Genomic DNA, 21422 nt, shown 5'->3' with positions numbered 1-21422 from the left:
AACGGTATACGGATCAAGACTAGAAATAGCTTTTATATGATTTTATACATGCAGTACCAAATTTACCACAGGTGATGATGTTCAGTTAAAAAAAAAAAAACATTTAATATGGGTCTTATTTTGTTCAATTTGTTATTATGAGCACATAAAAAGAAAATCGTCTCAATTAGAGTTATAATAAGAAATATATGAATTTTTATATTTTTTTAATTCAAAAATCAATAGGATATGTCAGTTTACCAATCCATTCTATGAGCTTAAGCTGTTATGTAATTACGGATGTTTGAATTCAGGACCTCATTTTCTGATACTATGTTAGCTTACCAATTCATCCTAAAAATTTAAACTGTTAGAAAATGTGCTAACAATAGTTTTATACTACAACCAGTTTAAATCTAACACCGGTATTTCGAAAGTAAGTTGTCTGTAAGATGATTTAGACCGTCAAGATCAATATCAATCATGGAGACACACGGATGGAGTATAGTAACAAAACAAACTAGATGAAACACAGATCACTCATATATATATATATATATATATATATATAGATATTTCATTTATATCCTTCGCTCGAATGCCTCCTTCATTATTCTCATCATTCATTCGATTCGTCTAGTTTTAGTTTGGGCAAATATCTATAATCTCTATAACTTTTATATAAGTGAGATTGAGTTTTGTGTACTTCAATCAAAATACTGAAGTAATCCAATAGTTAAATTTTACCAATTCTTTTGCACTTTAGACGCAATGGTTAGATTTTTAGATTTTTACACCTCTATTCTTTCTTTACACATGAATGAGATAACTCAAGTTAATTGAAAACCTCTTTTACCCCTCCAGTTATTTCAATTGCCATTTGTTCTTGAACCACTACTCAAATCCAGCCTTTAATTTCTTTTGAAAATTCCTTTTTTTTCCCCCTAAATTGTTAACGTGATAGAAGGAAGGGTCATGTAATCTCTAGATTTTAATTGCAATACAGGTAAAGGGGCAAAAAAATAAAATAGCAAGAGTCCTAACTTAAGTTCTCAATCTTATTTTCGTGGCTTTAAAAATGAAACAAAACCTTAGTTTTTATATAAAAAAAAAGTAATTAATTTATAAAAGTTTCTACAATCTCGTACTTATGTGAAAAAAAAATAAATAAATGTAAGAATATGTGGTTTCTTATCTTTTATATTTCCTAAAGTTTAAGAATCTTATTTTTTAGAAACATCTATCACAATCCTAATTATAATATTGAAACTAACTATTATTTGACTTGTTATAAAGTAAAAAAGTAATTGATTGAAAATACTACCAACCTAAGTTAATAAAAAAAAAATTCAGTACCCTATATCATATTTCCCAGCAACTCAAAAAACAAAAGTTATGTTGTCTAACTTTCAAAGAAAAATTAATAACAAAACATTTAACAATTAATGGTTTTTTGTAATTATATTTAATCTAGATTAAGCTTTGGTAATATATGTGATCCCATTCGTGAATAGTTATTGTGTTAATGTAACTCTTTTTATAAAACTTTATATTATCAAGCGATAGACACGTGATTATTTTAATTAAATTTTAAAATTCGTTTGTTAATGTTACTTTTTGAGGCTAAAACTATGAAAGATGAAAGTTCAGAATTTAATAATGCTAAAATTAAAAAATCAAAGATTATATTGTCACAATGATTAAACTTTTGGGAGAAACAAAATCAATTACTTTTTTTTTGTATTTTTTAGTCTTTTATGCTATATAGGAGTGCAGCCCACTAATGAAGAAGTAGGGTAGCATTTTGGGAGAGTGAGGGTGATAGCACCATTAATATTGTGGGCGGTGGGCGGGGGCCGGTGGGAAAGATTCGTGACAAATGACAAGTGTATTTGTCATATTACACGTTTCAGTTTCACACTTTGCAATGAATGTCAAAAGTAGATTTTATGTCCTTTGAGTTAGTTCCCACCACTCAAGCTGCTCTGTGGTGGGTCCCACAATCTACAGTCACACTCCCATCATTTCCTCCTAAGTAGTGGGATTGTTGTTAGAATACGGCGTCACCATTGACGCAAGTTATTTGTGGTTGTTCGGTACAACATCTACCTAGGTATAGTTTATTTCACCGATTTAAATTTTAAATTTTAAATTTTTATAGTTAAAAGTTCTTAAAAAATATCACATTTAACTTTTTTTATTACAGCAAAAATCTCTCAAAAAATGTCACATCTCAGCTCGAATTAAAAACTCGAATCTGCGAAGTGAACGAGGCCTAAAGGTGTGTTTACTTCACTAATCAAAGTTATACAATTTGAGTTGAGTTATGATTTATAATTAGAATCTAAATTGAAATTGTAACTGGAATTGGAGTTAGTGTTTTAGGAGTCCATTTGAGCTACAAGTTTGACCCACAATTCAAGTTGTGATATGTTCATTTCACAGATTCATTATTCCAACTACTATCTCAATTCTCATCTATTTATATGATAAAATGAAGAAAAAAATAACTTCCATTATTCAAATTGAAAAACATTCCGCGTTTCTAATTTTTTTAAAATGTCATATTCATAGGTTAATTCGCTGGCCCATTGCTTCTAATATGCTGCCTCTGGTTCACGTCCGATGTTGTTCTTTTTGTAATCCGCAAGGCGAATTAACAGCGCATGTTTTTGTTTCTCAGACTAATAGAAAGTCACGTCATCTTCATTCTTTTGCGGCATCTAATACATAACATCAAGACCACCACTCATGACAAGAAAGAGACATATGCCACGGCAAAGAAGAATGGATGATTAAAGCGAAACATGTCAATTCATTTGGCTCAGAAATTCGTATAAAGGCATCATCTCAGTTTCGGAGCACTACCCTTAAGGCATGACAGTTATGCTACCAAGCCTCATTCTAACAGGTAAGGGATCACATTCCTTTTGGCAGTTTCGGAGCACTACCCTTATGGCATGGTGCAATCCATCACAATCCGCATAAATGAAGCGGCAGCTGATAAATGCCTAAAAACCAAAAGGATAGTGCTACAACGAAACTGATATGTATAGAAAAAATGAACCATCATTGCCAATAATCCGGCCAAGATGAACAGGAACAACTAATCTTCTCATCCAAGTATTAGGTATTGTATATCTATATAAACGAGAGACAAAAAAGTGCATCAGAAACATGAAATGAGCATTTAAAATGAGAAGTAACTAAGATAAGCCTACAAGTATTGTACACTTATTTCCAAAACAAGAACAACTGAGCAAAGTATTGTACACTTAATTCAAATATATTAATATGCCTTTATTAGTAGCAGTGCCCAAGTAATCTTATAAAATTATCTATGGACTATGAACCTTGTATGCTTTGATTTTGATACTTGAATATCTAGGTGTTTATATTGATATTTTCATAAAGTTGTTATTATGTGTGGGAGGTTTTCTTAAGTCTTTGTTAAGACTTAAGAATGTTGAAAAATCGTGTTCTACTCTCATAATCACGCTTTGAAATCCCAAGCAGCCTAAAAAAAATCGTCTAGTTACACTTTTGATGTCTAAGAGGTCTGAATAGGCTACATCATTCGTTTATTGGTTTTCTATACTATCACCAGTCAGAACAAGTGTAGGTAGGCGGATTAACAGATTGTGTTTCTAATTCTATCAAAGTTTGCTTACTTTATTGGTTTTCTATCAAAGTTTGCATACTTTATTGATGACCTGTATACTATCAAAGTTTCTGATCTAAGCACAACTCTGATGGCTACATACAAGGAAAATGTAGAAAGCAGAAAAATTGTGATGAAAGCAAAAATGTGATCGACGAACAATTTTTTTGCTCTACCATTCATGAAGCTCAAATCCATATCTAAGCTATATCTAAGCTCAAATCCAACATCTATAAACCCATAGTGCACAAAAAATTCATGAATCAATTTTTTTTTTCACATTGCAGAGAGCTTAGGTCAAACTATACACCAACGACAGAGTAATTTCTAAGCCCATCAGATGATTAATTCATGGAGGCAATAGAAACGATGAAAGGAAAAGCAGAGAAAATTTACCGAATTGGACCCAGTGGATGAATGTGTGTGCGCGTCCAGTAAGAACCCCAATTGTGATGAGGACAGAATACCCTAACTTCTTCGTCGCCGACATCAGTACCTTGAAATTCTCCACTAATGACGGTGATTTAGGGTTTGAGGTCGCCAGTTACGGAAACATCTGCTCAAAATAACCGCCAACGGAGGACGCCGATCACGGATTTTTCCAGATAGTCCTCCGTTTTGGGGAAAGCAAAAAAGGCAGCGGAAAAGGTTCTACCCACATGCATAAACGAATCTGAGGGTGGAACTTCACCACGCTAGAAGAGAGAACTTTGTCTGCAATTTTCCCATGCTGTGGATGATGGGAAACGACAGAGAGGAGAGAGCTTTCGGTGGAAAGAGGAGAGAAAAACACAAAACAATGGTAAGGCGCGAGGAAATCCCACAGGCTTTTGCCTGATGAGTTGTGCAGAGCAAATTTTACCGTAGAGGCAGGTTCAAATTAATGGGGGTGGAACTTCACCACGCTAGAAGAGAGAGCTTTATCTGCAATTTTCCATCGCTGTGGATGATGGGAAACGACAGAGAGGAGAGCTTTCGGTGGAAAGAGGAGAGAAAAAAAACAAAATGGTAAGGCACGAGGGAATCCCACAGGCTTTTCCCTGAGTTGTGCATAGTAGATTTTACTGTAGAGGCAGGTTTGAATTAATGGAATTCACGCCTACATTGAATTCCAATCTCAGCAACTCAACTCGTATGACAATTCGAGTTAGGGTTCCAACTCTGGAGTAACGAACGCTGATTTGGGCCATTGGGCTGATTCAAATTGGGCTGGTTCAAACCAAACCCACGAAACGAACACGTCCTAAGTAAGCGTTTAGTTTATGGATTTAGAATTATAATTTAAAATTATTTTTGATTTGTGTATATTTTTTGTGAGAAAAAATACTGTAACGAATCATGAATCATAACACGAATCCACCAACCAAACACACACTAAGCTTTGTTTGGTTCAACAACTAAATAGTAAAGATTTGAATATTTTTTATTAGAATTATAGAATTTAAACTGTGGTGATTTAAATTGTAATCCGAACTGTTATTTGAATATGTAAATAAATTATAAATAAAATCTGAACTGTATTTGAATAAAGTGTTAAAAACTGTCATTAGAGTTTTGTAACAAATCTTATAAAACCTCATTATAAATGACATTAAAAAATATACAATATAGGTGGGGATTTGTTCTTCTCTTCATTATGAACACATTAAAAAAACCTCTCAATCGGAATTAAAATGAAGAAGTTATGACATTTTTAAAATTAAAATTGAAGAAAGAGAGAAAAAGTAGAATTTGGAACTATTGGGTTGTTGACAACAATTCGGATTGTTAGAATTTAAGGGAAAGGTGAATTTTAAAATTAATAATTTGAGTTGTCCTTAAACCATTGTTAATGGTTTGAATTGTCCTTGAATTTTCCTCTCCCAAACACTAATTTGAATCTTGAACTAAGGTTTAAATCTTAAACATCAATTGTTTTTTTTTAAATTCCTTTGTCACGCTGATTCCGAAAAGTCTTCAAAATGTGCCAAACTTCATGCCAAGGATATTTCTTTTATTCTTTTTATTTTAAAACCTACAAAACACAATAAAAACATAAAATACTCAAAAGCAAAGTAAAAAAACATGAAAAAATTAATTGGAAGAATATATGAAATTATGCGCTTATCCAATTCCTCCACACTTGACCTTTGCTTGTCCTTGAGCGAACTTAAGATGAAAAATAAAAGAAAAATTGAAACTTTAACCTTCCAACCTTTTATCAGAGAACAACGAGAGATTATAGCTTTAAAATCAAACAAGTATCAAATTAAGTTAATCAGTCATTCAAAAGCTAATACATCCTATAACAATCATACTCAAGTGTGTGTGTAAAATAACCAACGTTACCGACACGAAACTGCACATGCTTCGGAAAAGATGAACCCCCATAGTCCTAATAGTAACGATCACCCAATCTTAGTTGAAAGGATTGAACGTCATAAGCTCCCCCTTCAATACGAATCTCCACTACACCGAAGGCACCACCTAAAATCAAAAGGTATTCAATATGAGTTGTAATGGGGCCAAGGGGAAGTGGTTAAGAGAAATGACGGGATAGGATATCACAAAAGTCGATTAGCGTGCGTTTGGAAGGGGGACTCGTTCCATGGTTCGAATCATGGTTCGTGGCTCGCTATAGTATTTTTTCTCACAAAAAATACACGTAAAACGAGAATAATTCTGAATCATAGTTCTAAATTCATGAACCAAACATGAGACTTCGAAAAATTTTTAAGGAATCTTTCTCAACAGTTCGCCTCAAAAGACCTCTGAGAGAATTCTAACATTCAACCCCACCACATGAAAATCAAAGCAATCATTAAAATAAGGGAATAAAAATCCACTCTTTCTAACAAGCTCATCTCGATATCAAATAACATGGCTAGCGTGTAAAAAGGTTTGAGTAAAATCATCATAGAGACATATTAACAAAAGAATAATCTCAAAACTCAACTCAACACTCATCATCAATCAAAGTCATAATATTAAAGCTCAGTTCTCATCAAGGAAGCTGGAAATTATCCTAAAACTCAAAAACAAAAAGCTAAACAAAACCTAAGAAAATGTTGTTTTTTTTTTTATGTTTTTAGAAAAATAAAAATGATTTTTTTTTTCAAACGAAAAACGAAAGACTCAAAGACTCTTAAGCCTTCTCCCCACATTTAATCCTTACAATGTCCTCAATGTATAAGACTTACATCTCAAATTGAAGAACCAAGTGTGGGAGAAAAGAGGGAAAACAAAATAAAAACAAAAATAACTAAAAATAAAACAAAGCAAATAAAAAGATAGATGGAAGGAGAGGAAGAAAGATCAAATTTATTTATGACATGTTTTTCTTTCATTGGGTTGCCTCCCAATTAGCGCTTGATTTATCTTCTTCTGTCTGACTCTGAGCCGCTTTTATCAAAGTACCTCCCATAGTAGGTGCATAGAACACCACATATGTCTAGGTTGTGAATGTCCTCAAACTTGACATGATAAGGAAAGTGTTTGCTCGTGGTGCCAACAAAGATTGAATAGTGATGCTCGTATTGGTGGAGGAGTTGACAACTACATTGAATCTTCATAGATGTGTGCTTGAACATTCGATAGTGGCACAATAGGTTGGAAATCAAAGACTTCTTGTGATTTGTCTTCAATCACCAAGCCTTGATTCTCCTCCTTACTTAGAAAGTCTTCATCGAAACTCTCCAAGTACTCCTCCCTTGGTGTCGGTTGAGTTTCTACTAGAGGTTCTAACTCCTTTGAAAATTCAACACAATCCGAATAAGAATCATCATCATGCCACAACATATCTGTCATCACCTGATAAGATTCTTTATGAGGTGTAGGCTCTTCAAGGTGGAATTCATGTATGTTTGCAATTGGAGCCTCCGAAGTTGATGCTTTAAGTTTTTCCATCATGTGCTGCACCAACTCCACCCTACTTTTTGCAAGATCTTCAATCACACTCGGCATATTGTGCATTACCATGCCTTCCAACTCCCTCATATTTATTTGAGCTACTAAGTGGACGTTTGGTTCATGGATTTAAAATTATGATTCAGAACCATTCTCGATTTACATGTATTTTTTGTGAGAGAAAATACTGTAACGAGCCACAAACCATGATTCGAACCATGACACGAATCCTCATACCAAACACCCCATAAGTCTTGTAATTCAAGTAAAGTATCCGATTCTTGAGGTTGAGTGTCGTACCATAGCTCTATTGGAATCGTCCTCCCAACTTTGGTTGTTCGTAGAACAATTCCAATTCTAAAGATCGAACTCAACTATTCTTTCTATCATGTTGTAGGCTTCATGGGTAGAAATTGGTGGTACCATTTTCTCTTTCCACTTAATGTCTTGCTTGGGGACATAAGCCAATGAGGAAGATTCGAAGTAGACCCTCCTTAGAGCAACCATGACAAGGAAACCGATTGAGCAACTCTTTGTATCTCCACCAAGCATTATGAAACAACTATGAATCTTATTGGGAAAAAGACAAGAGGACTTGTCGATATAACATCTCGAAGTTCCTTGCAAAATAAAACATAAAAATAAAATTGAAAATAAAAGAAAACCTGAAAACAAGAAAACAAATCTAATAACAAATCAATTAAAGACTCAATCCCCTGTGACCGGCACCAAAAATTTGATAGTGTTTCTAAGGGGATCAAATTTATAAATCTTACTAAGATAAGATCGTGGTGAACATAATGGTTGAACAAGGTGGGAAGGTTTTATAAAATAAAAGAAAATAAAAACTTGAAATAAATAAAAAAGAAAACAATAATAATAAAACAACGTTCAAAAGATCATTCTCCACTTCTAGAAAATAGAATTATATGAATACGCAATATTATTCCCAATTTCCTATCAAAACTATCAACCGTAGATAGTAACAAACTCTGCTACTCCAATATTTTCTTAGTTCGTCGTTAAGCAAAACAAACTCTTCACTTAATCCATTTTCCTCAAACAACCTAGAACAAGCTCTCTAGATTCAATCCAAAGGAAGCATTACGATGAGAAATATAGGTTGATCTAGATAACAATCACACAAACTTGGATCATTCAACCTAGGTTCTGATCCACATGTAAACAAACAAAAGCTATTATTGACCACAATTCGCTACTAATGACTAAACAATCAAGACAATTATAGATCAAGACTCCTAATCTAGTAATAGAACATTCTCAAGTCTTATTTAGTTGGCCACCCAAACAAAACAAAAAAATAATCATGAACATTAATATTAGAAGAACATACACAATCTCAATAGAAAATTGGAAAATTGAAAAATAATATCTAAACATCCATCTCAAATCGATGTGTAGAGTTTTGAAATCACCCATAACTAAAAAAAAAATAAAAATCTAAGCTAACATAATTAAAAAGAAAGAAAAACTAATGAAAATGAAGAGAAAGAAAGAAAAATTAGGATGATCTTCAAAGATCTCTACTCAGATAATCCTCTTCAGAGCCATCGATTGATCTCCACTTTTTCTTCTTCTTCTTTTTCATCTCTATGACGGCTAGAACATAATGAGAAAAAACTCTCTAATTCAATCCCAAAGTTCCTTATTTATAGATTTCTCAATTGGGGTAAAAAATCACTTTTCTTGAATGCCAAGTCACCAAAAACGCGTCAAAAATCGGATCAGGTCATTATGGGCGCTACACAGGCGCGCTGGGCGCACTGGCTTGCATGCTTGGCCACACGGCTGCGCTTGAGTGTTGCCCGGGTGCGCAGTTGGCACAGCCAACAGCCATGCAACAGTTTTTTTTTTCTTTTTTTTTTTTAAAATTCCTTTGTCACGTTGATTTTGGAAACTCTCCAAAATGTGCAAAACTCCATGGCAAGGATATTTCTTTTATTCTTTTGATTTTAAAACCTACAAAACACAAAAATACAACAACAAAAAAAAAGGTTTGATCTTTCAGTCGCTTATTTCGCCGTCGGAACTCTCCTTATAAATTGTATCTATCAAAAAACGAGTAATTATCATCATGATGATAAGTAAAAATACAAGTAACTATAATCTAAACAAATAACAAACGTACATACAAATGAGCACAACTACACTTGAAATTCCGTAACAAACATAAAACAATAAACCACTGTTCTCCAAAGCACGTTTATACAGGTGAGCACAAGCGGACTTGAAATTCGGAGACAGGACGAAAACAGTCCAAGTAAGTTTCACCAATGATCATTATTGAAATGACTAGAACCAAAAACAAGCCTCAATCAGGCCACAAAGTTCATTAAAATTCGTAAACAAAGATAAAAAAAACACACTATTTGTCCAAACATATGCACATATATACAAATAAGCACAGCAACACTTGAAACTCATAAACAACGCCACAACAATAACCGGTAATTTTGATTATGACCAAAGGTCAATATGAAATGACCAAACCACAAAGAACACTCTTCAATTAGGCTACAAATTCAGTTGAATATCTGAAACAAATATAAAACAATAACACTACTTGTCCAAACATATGCACGCATATAAAAAATTGTTGCTTTAAATAGCGGATTTGGGTTCTTTCCACAGTTCTCAGTGGTTCCTTCTTCTTCTTCTCCGACTTTTGCCTTCTTTCTCTCCTCTTTCGACGGCGATTTGTAGGGTTTGTGGGAGATAAGGTTTGAAGCGGCCGGGACTCTTCAGTTTCTCTCTCGGACGTTCTCTCTCCCCTCTTTCAAAATTTTCAAAATATATTATTAGAGGACATTTGTTTTATATATTCAAAATCATAATTCAAAATCATTCTCGTTTTACGTGTATTTTTTTATGAGAGAAAATATTATAAAAAATTATGAATCATGATTCAGAATTAGATACAAATATAAGAAACAAACGTCCCCTTAATTGTGAGGCCTACTCTAGGTGAAAGAGGCGGGGTAAGAAGATGGGTAATTTTGGTAATGCAAGATATTCATTAACAAGGAATCTTCTGACGTTGCAATGTAAAATATAAACGTCCAAAAAAGTGGTGTTAGTTGTGAGCTAATTTTTCTAATTAGTCTTATTTTTGTAAATAACCCTCTATTTTAAAGAGGGATGTCTCCTTTTCCCTTTCTTATAACTTCTCAGCCCTATTTACTTTTATTGAACTAAAATGTGATTGGCTGGAACATGATAAATCAAAATTCTTTTATAATAGATCATATTTCGATCTTGTAAAAATTTAAAGCAGCACAATGGCAGTTAAAAAAAAAAAAAAAAAAAAAAAAAAAAGGCCACAACTTGGTTGAAATTATCAGGTGAGTATTGCATAAAACTGTTTTCAACAGACCCTATGCTTCACTACCTCAGTTTTGGTCAAAGACTCCTTCCATCTCTCAATCTGATTCTTTTCCTCTCCTCCTTTTCCTTTTCTTTCTTTCTTTTTTTTTTTTTTTTTTTTTTTTTTTTTTTTTTTTTTTAATAAAACATTCGTATATGAGGGAGATTTTGCAAGATGTTTAATTTTCTCCCATTTTAAGGTAAAAGATTGCCCTTGTACATTTCCATCTCCCGAAAGGCCCCTCTCAAAATTTGACACAAATATTTTGGGTGTAAATCAAATTTACACTCCTTGCCGACTAACAAACAGTTCGTCCATAACAAATCGATGCAATGTAGAGGTTTTTCGACCATTTTTCCTGCACAAATAACACATTTTTCAGTCAATCATCATCACGAGAAAAAAAAATTTAAAAACTGATCTGAAAAGGACATAAGAAATAAGATTGAAAAAAATAAAAAGAGCGAGTCAGCAGGTGATCCATTCTATCTGAGAAAGCAAGAATATTACCAAAAGGAAAAGGCTCAGGAGATGAACATTAAAAGCTTAAACCCCCTTTTTTTGTTTTTTTTTTTGTTTTGCAGCGCGCACGCTCTGAACCCCATTCTGTTTAACAGCAGCAATCAGTATGTTTTTCCTACCTTTACATGGCTGCTAGGAAAGGCAGAGGTACGTAGTGTTTCTTGAGTTTCGTCCATCAATTTACGTTTTGGTATACTCAAAATGAAGGCTGCTTGATCAGCAGTGGCAGCCATAGATGTTATCCGGTAACCGTTTTCCCATCGCTTGTGTATGCCTTCACTTGGGTACAAGAAGTCAAGCTCCACAACCTTGTGGGGTTCAAACCAAACAGAACAAGCGGGGAAAATGTTAGCTTGGCGATGAAAATTAAATTCATACAAGGTAGATTAAGCAGCATCCGTTTATTTCTCAACCATATAATCACTTCAGCGAAGTACAAAGCTGATCGTAAGTCATACCTGCTCAGCATACCCAGCATTCCTGGACATAACGACACCCCAGCGACTGCCAGCAGTTGTCATGGATGTGACATGGAAACCTTCTTTCCATTTCTTATTTATCCACTTAAATGGAAAAGATTCACTCACTTTGTAAGATTGTTGGGTGTAAGGAGTACCTGAAAATTGTGCACCATTGAGAATTAAGACGTGGTACCTTTGACATCGAACTATTTAAAAGAAAATGCAGAAGAAAGAGGACAGATATACATTATCAGTTATGGTAGCAATGAATATACATAAATTGCATGTAAGGTGAAAACTAGGGAATCTAATAATGCCTTAATGGAGCTACAACCAATTAATACTAGTTAGGCCTTTTATATTCTTCCCTTTCTTTCAACCAAATTATTACATCTTCAAACTTCATACTCTTCTTTCGTTAGTTCTAGATAGACAAAGGGCTTCACAACGCTGGGTTGGGTGAAGGCAACAACCAACTTTTGCTTCAATATCAGGCAGCCACTAGAATAATCCTTAATTTAGTTGAGCTGGACTGTAAAGACTATTTAGATTGCTTTATGTTGTGGTAGCCTTGTCTTCACAAAAACATTTAGATGAAAAAAATCCATCAGCTACTAGTTTACTTCAACTTTCGGGGTCACTTAACAAACCAAAAAATCTTGTTCTATAAGTGGAATACTTTGTTTTGGTAATCATTCATTCTAAGACTGTAAGACAAGCCTCTTAAGGCCAAAGAAAAAGATAAGGAGAAAGCACACTGTTCCTGCTTCAACATCCAATACGACAAGAACAGCAATAATTCTCAGGTTATATCGCATTTCCCGTTTAGCACCATTGAATTTTGGAAAGACTAAGGTAGAATGAGTTTGGAATCTGTAAAGGAATGCTTACACTGCTGGGAGATGTCAGCAGTTTCAGTACTCCCTAATGTTAAAATACTTTATGCGCCAAAATAATAATTGGCAAATTTGAAGGTTGGTTTCAGTTTTTTTACTTGCAATGTTTAAAAAATAGAGATCAAGGCAACTTCAACAGTCCATATTTATCGATATGTCCACAAGCATATGGTCTCTGATCATAGAGAGGCACCAACAGAACTTAGGATTGATATTGTTGACAGGGCACAAGCAAAGAAGATATAGAAACTGACCTTTGGACATTACTACTAAGGAACTCCCATTAGCTGCACCAGCTATTGAACTAATATAGAAGTTCTTTTCCCATTGCTCCATGATCCAATCCTGATACGAAATAAAAATGGAGTTGGTCCAAAAGGGCATGATCAAGTAAACCTACGAACCGTGTAACATACAAGCAGAATATCACAGCAGTTGAGGTTCTTTATAATACCTTGTGCAAGAAAAAAGTTGACAGCTCATAAACCTGAGAAGTGAAACCTGTTCCAGCATCCATAATAAGAGCCCAAAGATTTCCAGCTGAGGCAACGGAGCTGATAAATAGTCCATCTTCATTGCCCTTGTCTACATGTTGACGAAGCCTTGTGTCCGCCACATTGTAGTGATATCTGGACTTCCAAGTTCCAACAAAATGTTTACTATCAGCAAAAGAAAATGTGTAGCACCAGAATACTAAACAATGAGCAATATCAGATTCAACACCTTTTTGCAACATAAATGTCACTGTTATATGAGGTTATTTATTGTCAGGACATATGTACGCGTGACATATGTAATTATGATCATCTGTAAAAAGTAAGTTGGTTCTGCATACAGATCTGTGGCGTGGGAAGCATGGGCGAACTGCGAGAACTTAGAAAGTTCTGCAGCAAACTAATAAATATTTAAACTTTAAGGCAGCATGATTAGAAGAAAAGTCCAGAAATAACGTGATATTTTGGAACTGGCACTATATAAATGAGACCGAAAGAAGTTACAGGCATTATTGTTGCAGAAAACACAACTCTGAAGGCTAAAGATTTTCTCAAATGTTTGACTAACATATACCGAAGAGAGAACTAAAACAATCAAGCACTCAAATACAATCGGATCCTGAATTCAAAATAAGCACACAGTCGTACTTCTTTCTGTTCACCTCAAAATACCATCACCCAGAATATTGCGGCATCCACAAACACTAGAAATTTTTCTTACGAGAACTAATTTTCACCATGGCGTCTTATAATTATTTATGTAATCACATGCTCTGGGTACTAAAATTGTGTCAATTACTAGAGAATGGAAAATTGAAAAGTAACAATACATTTAGTCTTAAAGCTCCTCTTATTTTGTTCGATGTTAACTTCTAAGCTTTTGATCTTGGAGCCTACTTTTTTCCATGAAATTTGCCATTCTTTCCATGTAATAAATAGTCCCTAAAAAATGATAATATCGTTGACATATGTGATTCAAACATCATTCAGACTCTGAATCACTCTAGCAAACTGATATATAACTTCTCTTCTTCACTTAGTAGTCCTTTAAACCTTTTTTAATTTACAAATAATATAAGAAAAAACAATAGCTATCTATCGTTTCCACGGTACAGTTACGGACGAAATTCACCACCATCCTGCATTTTCACAAAATTAGACAGCTTGATGGCATAACCAAACCCAGTTTCAAACAGGAGACAATTCATTTTTTATTTTTTATTTTAAAGAAAGACCCTTTTGGTACTTTTAACCAATCAGTAAACTTGTACACGAGATATTACAATGCAAACCAAACCAAAAGGTGAAAAACTTCACCATTCTGGTGTATCAACACTAATCAACTTCTAAGTTGCCTGAATAATAAATTTAAGTCACACCATCAACTTCCATATATCAATGGAAGATAAGATGCAATCAAAAACCTTTCTTACAATGCTCAAAGAACAGAAATAGAAAGAACAACCATGAGTGACATATCATGCAAAAAAAAAAATGTAATCATGAATCCTATTCTGATTCCTTAAATAAAGATAATCAATAAGATCAATTTGTTCACCTTTGCTTCATTGGACGACGTGCATTATATACTGAAATCCACTGGGTAGCTGGACTACCTAGTCGTACTTTCTTCTTTGGTTGCTCTTCTTCTTCCAAATTAATGGGCATTCTACCCCGTTTTTGCCCGACCTATGTATTAAAATGTAAAACAAATAAATAAACAAATAAATAAACAAATAAATAAATAGATAAACTATTTAAGACAAACAATAATGTCCAGCAATGAGACAAGGATGTTAATACCACCTTAAGAGCTCCATCTATTCTAATCGGTCTAAGTGGTACACATGGTTCTATCAGGCTTTCAAAGAGAGATATCAACTTAGGATAGTTTGGTTCTTCATCAAACTTCATAATTGTAATAGCTTCAAGAAACTGCTTGAATGGCGCTGGACAAAAGCAGCACATCAACTCAGGGGAAATGGCCATCTTTTTCTTACATACAAGAAAACTTTTGTTGTCTCCCTGTAGATTAAACAACATAAAGAAAGGGAAAAGTTAAATGGGATAAAACAAAATGTATGATGTGAAGTTTGATAAACATCCATGGAGCAACAAGTCACCTGATAACCCTGCCAGGGTAACCTTCCCTTTATGAGAAATATCAATGTATATGCCAATGACTCAAGATCGTCACGTCGACTTCCAGTGCGACCTAAATGCGCATGCACGCTTGCATACCTTATAGTTCCCCTGCGAAAGGCAATTAACTCAATATAGAAAAGTTAACATAACAACGTAAGTAACTATTAAAAAACAAATCACAATAATTACACCTCCGATCATGTTGCATACCTAAATATGTCAGGCCTCTGATCATAGTCAACATGCTGACCAGATGATGCATCCTTCCATCTAGATGCTAAAATTGAAGTAAATTGGCACTAGTAATAAGTGTTAAGGCACAAAAGCCATGAACTTACAGAAAAGTAAAATTTTGCAGTAATGACGCAATCGGGATTTTGGTAAAAATTCAAGTGGAAGTCAGTTAAAAGGATAAAAGAAAACAGAAAATGGAACATACCCAAACCAAGATCAATCAGATATAGCTTCTTCTCATCTGCTGTTCCAGGTTGACCAAGGAGAAAGTTCTCTGGCTTTACATCACCATGCACAAACCTTGTTTGCAATGATAAATTTCAATAGTTAGTAGTGCATTTGTCAAAAAAAATATATATATCTAATATATATTACAGTGGAAGGATTTCTGGAAAGAGAGAAAAAGCATGATAGTTATTGGTACTTGGTGGGTCTTACCCTTTCATGTGAAGCTTCTCAAGAATTGATATTGCCTCCACAGCAATGCAAGCCGCCATATTTGGTGACATCCTGTTTCAAATGTTAACAAATTTGGGACAAAGCAAGTATCAAATAAGTGTGTTTTCACTTAGCACGGGTTAAGCATGGTTTGTGTGCGTGTAGGTAGATTATGTAGTGATCACGGAGGGAAACTTTGTGGTCTGCAAGGGAGCTGCAAATCAATACGGCCGTGAATGATGAGTTTTCATTACACACACACACACATTTACTATACATATATGTGTGTGTGTGTGAGAGAGAGAGAGAGAGAGATTGATCTTACGATTGCCCAAGAGAATTCCAAACGTCCCAAAGGCTAGGGCCAAGCATGTCCATTACCTGACACATGCAGAGACTCGTTTAGACAAAAAATTAATTGTTTGCAAATACATCTCCTCTCCTAATTGTGAGAAGCAACATATCAAACCTCACCAGAATGTAAAAATCTCCTTGGCGACCCTTGTAGTGAACCCATGGAATTCCATAACATCCATTAAGAGTACTGGAGAAACATTAACAATTATAAGAACAAGAATCAGATGATCAGTTCAAGAAAATCAAAGACCAACTAACCAATAACATGATGTACAAGTAAGCAAAAAATAGCATGGGACTTACTTGTACACTTGCCACTCATAAGGAGGGCCATAGTTGCAGCCTTTACTATTTCGGTGCTCGAACTTCAAGGCCACCTGCAAAGAAGTTCCTAAAACTTCAATGATCTTGTTATTAACTGAGTAAAATTTTGAAAATACAACTCTTTTTTAATCATACTTCAATTGCATCGGGTCCTGTTCTGTCGCTGCCACCACTAGCCCTTCTGCCAACATAGACTTGGCCAAAACCACCCTTTCCCAACTTCCTTTCTGTCTTATATACAGGAGAATTCCCCACTTGTACCTGCATCCAGAGTGGAAACACTTGCATTAGAACATGACCTTAGTCTGCACAATGAGAAACATATTAACTGGCAGTTAATCAAAACAGGCCAATGATACTACAAGAATTAAAATTAGCCAAAACACCAACATGTAGACACTAGTCATTCTCCGTTGAATGCTTTAAGATGTTTTAATCTGAAAGCAATCTAATTATATCAATACTAGTCATTCTCCATTGAATGCTTTGGAATGTGAAATAAGGAAGACAAAATATGTTTTATCACCTAGTAAGAGTATCTTGACCACATTTATCAACTTTTTTTACCCATCCTATTACACACTAATCAGCATCGTTTGAAATCAGAATGCATCCAATACAGTCAAACTAGTTCATTCCACAAATTCTAATCATAACAGCCAGCTAGCAAGAGTTAAATGACCAGAATAGCTAAATAGTACTTCATAGTGTTACCAAAAGTAGTAGTGGACATAAATGAAAAACCTACTATTCTGTATATAGCATTTTAAAGATACATTTAGCTCAAATATAGAAACAAGGAGACAGTGGGTACCCTCTCGGGGACAGGAGTCGTGCTCGTTTCTTCTTCGACTCCTATTATTTTGTCTGCACTCCCACCACCCTCCATTGCAATATCTTTATCTGCTACGACCTCTAGATGATTGTAAGCGGGTCCTGCGGCCGCCCCTAAACCAGCTCCTTCAGGAACAACCTCGCAGGGTTCTGGGTCTAAGTCTAGCAACTTGATTCCCCGGCCTCTTCCACCTGCAGTCTGCCTTGTAGGTATCGCTGGTGATGGCCCTTTTGCTACACCATTTCCACCTCTTCCTCTCCCACCGCCGACTCTCCTCCTGGGTTTATTTGGAGTGGGCAGTGGCCAGTTTTCGGCCTGACCGATTGGTTGTGGCGAAGGCTGAAGATCACCAAGCCGCTTCGATCTCCGCACTCCGCTTCGCAACTCTGGCATCCTCACCCCATGCAAATCACGTACATCTCACTTAACTTACCCCCAAAATCCCTCTAGATGATGATCTGCAATCCAAGTTCAACCAAACCCAAAAAGAAGAAAAATATAAATTACAAAACAAAAACACCAAAAACAAAAGACCAGCTCGAATCACATAACAGATACAAATACTACATATAGAATGTCCTTTAAAAAACAAGAAAATAAACTTACAAAAGACCTCATCCACATAACTCACAGATTATACATTTTTGTCCCACCATAGCAGATTGCATCAAATGACTGTCAATACAGAGAATCATAATAGCTCACCCACAAAAAAGAGCCCCAAAAAAAAAAAAAAAAATGATCCAGTTGACCCAATTGCTATCTGTCTATCTATAGAGAACAAGAAAGACAAAGCAGAATACTGAAAAAGCACTAGATTCTATTCTGGGTAATAACTATAAAAAACCTGACTTTCCCAAAAACAAGCCAATAAGAAAAAAGTTAGTTTTCTCAAAAATATCAAATTCTGGGTATCCCTCTTTTACATTCCACTTATAATGCATAATCTGTTTCCCTCTTTTAACCATAAAATTTGGTTTTTTATTCACATTCACCAACTTAGTGTTATAACGTTGATAAAAAAAACACAAACATCATCATCAAGCATAAATCTTCCATAAAAACAAATTAAAAACAAAAAACAAAAAAACTTCTTCGTGATCGGGAAAAAACATACACATTGTTTTTCATCAACAAAGAAAATATCCAATCCGATCATCGAGAAAGAAAAACCACAAAGAGAACATCGGAATATCTAAACAAGGCGATCATCAAGCAATCACAACGCCAATAAACTCATGAAAATATAAGGAAACAGAAAAAAGTTACCAGTGGATCGGTTCCTGTAGAATCGAAAAGGAACGAACGACGATCGGAGGAAAAAGGGAGAAAAAAAACGGATTGAGAAACGTTTTTATGATGGATTGCCGGCAGATCTTCTTCTTCGTCTTCGGCTTCGGCTTCTCCTTATCCTAGGCTGGAGTGAAAACAGAGAAAGACACGCAATTTTTTGTGTCTGAATTTCCTTCTCTTTTTATTTATTTATTTATTTATTTGCTGATTTTTTTTTTTTTGAATGTTTGAACTTTGAAGCTATAAAATTAAATTGTTTTGGCAGGTCATTTTTTTTCTTTTTAGAATAATTTATGGCAGATAAGTTTGTTTTTTATAATCTTTTCGAGAAGAATTATATTAGATCAATTTCATACCTTAAAAGAAGTGGGTGAGCTTCCCTTATTTGTATTATCAAAAAGGAAAACAAATGCTCTCCTTATTTATTATTTATTATCATTTTAGAATAAAAGGTAATTCTTTTATTGTGGTAAAATTAAATTTTTTGGAAAATGATTATTCTGAAAAAAAAATGATTGAGTAATGGAAGTGGCGGTGATATTTCTATTCTTGTTTTATAGTTTTTGTTTGATTCCAAAAAGACTAATTTATATTAAAAAAAAGACTAATTTAGTTATGTTCAGTCCGGTCCGATCTAATGTAAGTACGGAGTTATAATTAAAATTTTCATAACATAAAATATAAAAACAAAATATAGGAAAAAAGTTTACTAAAAAATTTAAAGAGTATATAAAAAGCGGATTAAACGTGTGTTTGGTTCAAAGATCTGTGTCATAATTCGGATCATAATTCGTGGCTCACTATAGTATTTTTTCTCACAAAAAATACACGTAAATTAAAAATAATTCTGAATCATGATTCTGAATCAATCAACCAAACGTCCTCAAGTGAAAAGTTTAGATGATTAAATTGATGAAATATAAGATAAAAAAAATAGAGGAAGGAGATTATTCTGATGAGAAAGTTTATATATGAGGTTTAAGAAATCTAAAAGAGAAAAAGAGAGTAAAAGAGGAATAAAAAAAGGAAAAATTATAAGAATTTTAGTGTAAGTGACTATAATAGACATGGTGGTAAACAGGAAAAAAAAAAACGAAAGCAGAAAGAAAGAAAGAAAGAAGGGTAAAACCACTTATAAGAGATATTAGAAGACAAATGGAGTTAAAAAAGAATGAAAGAAGAAAATTAAATTAGAAATAAAAAAATAAAAGATAAAGAATAGAGTTAGAAAGAAATTTAAAAAAAATGAGAGGGGCAAAGTGAAAATAATAAAAAAAAAAGAAGGACAAAGCACCAAACAGTGTGTAATGGACGACGAAGTGTGAATAGTATAACATAAGGGTCATTTGCACGTATTAAATTGTTATTAACATTTTTAAAACATAGATAATAAATGAAAAAGAATGAATATAAAAAAATTTTACTTAGAAATTTAACAAGAAAAATGGTAATTTGCACAAATAGTCTTTGATAATAAATTTATTATTTTTACGAGTAAAGTATACCGGGTCAGGGTTTTTTATGAGGGATTAAATAGTAAAAGAAAGAAATACAACTTTAAAAAGAAAAAAAAAAGAAATTTGGATTGGTTTTAACTTTATATTTCACATACTTACTTTCCGGGCTAAGATTGAAGTATTCTTGCACCGCGTGAAGATCCTTAGGGTCGAAAAGAGATAGAAGTAGGCCTAACTTTCTAAGATTTATCTTTGGTTAGGAAGGTATCGATGTGGCGGCCGCTCTCAGAAAGCTTGAAAGCTGACAAAAGCTTTGCGCGGTTTTGGGGCTCTGCATGTTAAGAGAGAGAGAGAGAGAGAGAGAAAAGTTAGAGAACTATGAATGCAAATGTGAAGGGTATGCAATAAATAATGATAGTAGATGTTGGGAATGGTGTCCTAAAAGCATGAGATGTAATAAGATATTTATTATTTAATTAATAAAATAGTTTATTCATCATTTTATGTGCATATATTTATGAATATTTTATGAATATCAAATGAAAATTTCGTTATTATTTATGTAACCTTAAACATTCTATATAAGTGTTGTATACGAGAGGATAATATTTAAGGATAATAATAAAAAATATTGTTCATAATGAATTTAATTAAAGTTCAGAATCTTTAATTAAAACATTATTAATACATGTCATTCCCATTTAGAATGGAACGGTGCTATCCGCACTGTTAATATGGTGAGATATTGAATTAGTGTGTTTCGCATAATAGATTGTGTGGAACAGGGACACAGACACAATATGAATTTCTAATAATTTCTGTTAAGCATAGAAATTATAATTGAGTCTTCCGATGGTCATATATAGAATGATCATAATCCTGAGTTCTTAACAAATTCCTATTTATGGATTTGTGTCTTTTGATTTACTCGGTATGAATTCTGAGACCCTGAATCTTATTCCTTGTATTTTAGAGACATGATGAAATAGGTAGCCGGGAATGTTATTATACGAGATGGAATCCATTCCTTCTTGAGAAAGAAGTAGATAAATAATT

The 21422-nt window shown here is 33.9% G+C and overlaps 1 protein-coding gene across 1 annotated transcript; it reads right to left on the bottom strand.

The window, feature by feature from the left end:
• Positions 1-10870: 10870 nt before the first annotated feature.
• LOC21397869 (casein kinase 1-like protein HD16) lies at positions 10871-19089 on the bottom strand. The gene is made up of 17 exons (XM_024168761.1): positions 18886-19089; positions 17596-18074; positions 16917-17042; positions 16761-16834; positions 16575-16644; positions 16426-16481; positions 16101-16172; positions 15868-15962; positions 15639-15705; positions 15407-15536; positions 15090-15308; positions 14842-14972; positions 13244-13418; positions 13044-13134; positions 11891-12048; positions 11552-11740; positions 10871-11268 (listed from the first exon to the last, which is right to left on the bottom strand). Exons 2-17 carry the CDS (start codon positions 18007-18009, stop codon positions 11209-11211), a joined length of 2127 nt encoding a protein of 708 aa, XP_024024529.1. The 5' UTR covers positions 18010-18074; positions 18886-19089; the 3' UTR covers positions 10871-11208.
• Positions 19090-21422: the final 2333 nt, after the last annotated feature.

The sequence above is a fragment of the Morus notabilis genome, unplaced genomic scaffold, assembly GCF_000414095.1.
Source record: "Morus notabilis unplaced genomic scaffold, ASM41409v2 Scaffold489, whole genome shotgun sequence".
Lineage (NCBI taxonomy): Eukaryota > Viridiplantae > Streptophyta > Magnoliopsida > Rosales > Moraceae > Morus > Morus notabilis.
The sequence above is the reverse complement of the archived record's forward strand: the minus strand, read 5'-3'. Positions and strand labels throughout refer to the sequence as shown.

Coding starts and splice junctions, on each gene's coding strand:
- LOC21397869 (XM_024168761.1), bottom strand. CDS start 18,009: ATGCCAGAGTTGCGAAGCGGAGTGCGGAGATCGAAGCGGCTTGGTGAT. Junction 13,135..13,243: donor CAACTTTTTTCTTGCACAAG/GTATTATAAAGA, acceptor ATTTCGTATCAG/GATTGGATCATGGAGCAATG. Junction 12,049..13,043: donor CTTAGTAGTAATGTCCAAAG/GTCAGTTTCTAT, acceptor CACAATTTTCAG/GTACTCCTTACACCCAACAA.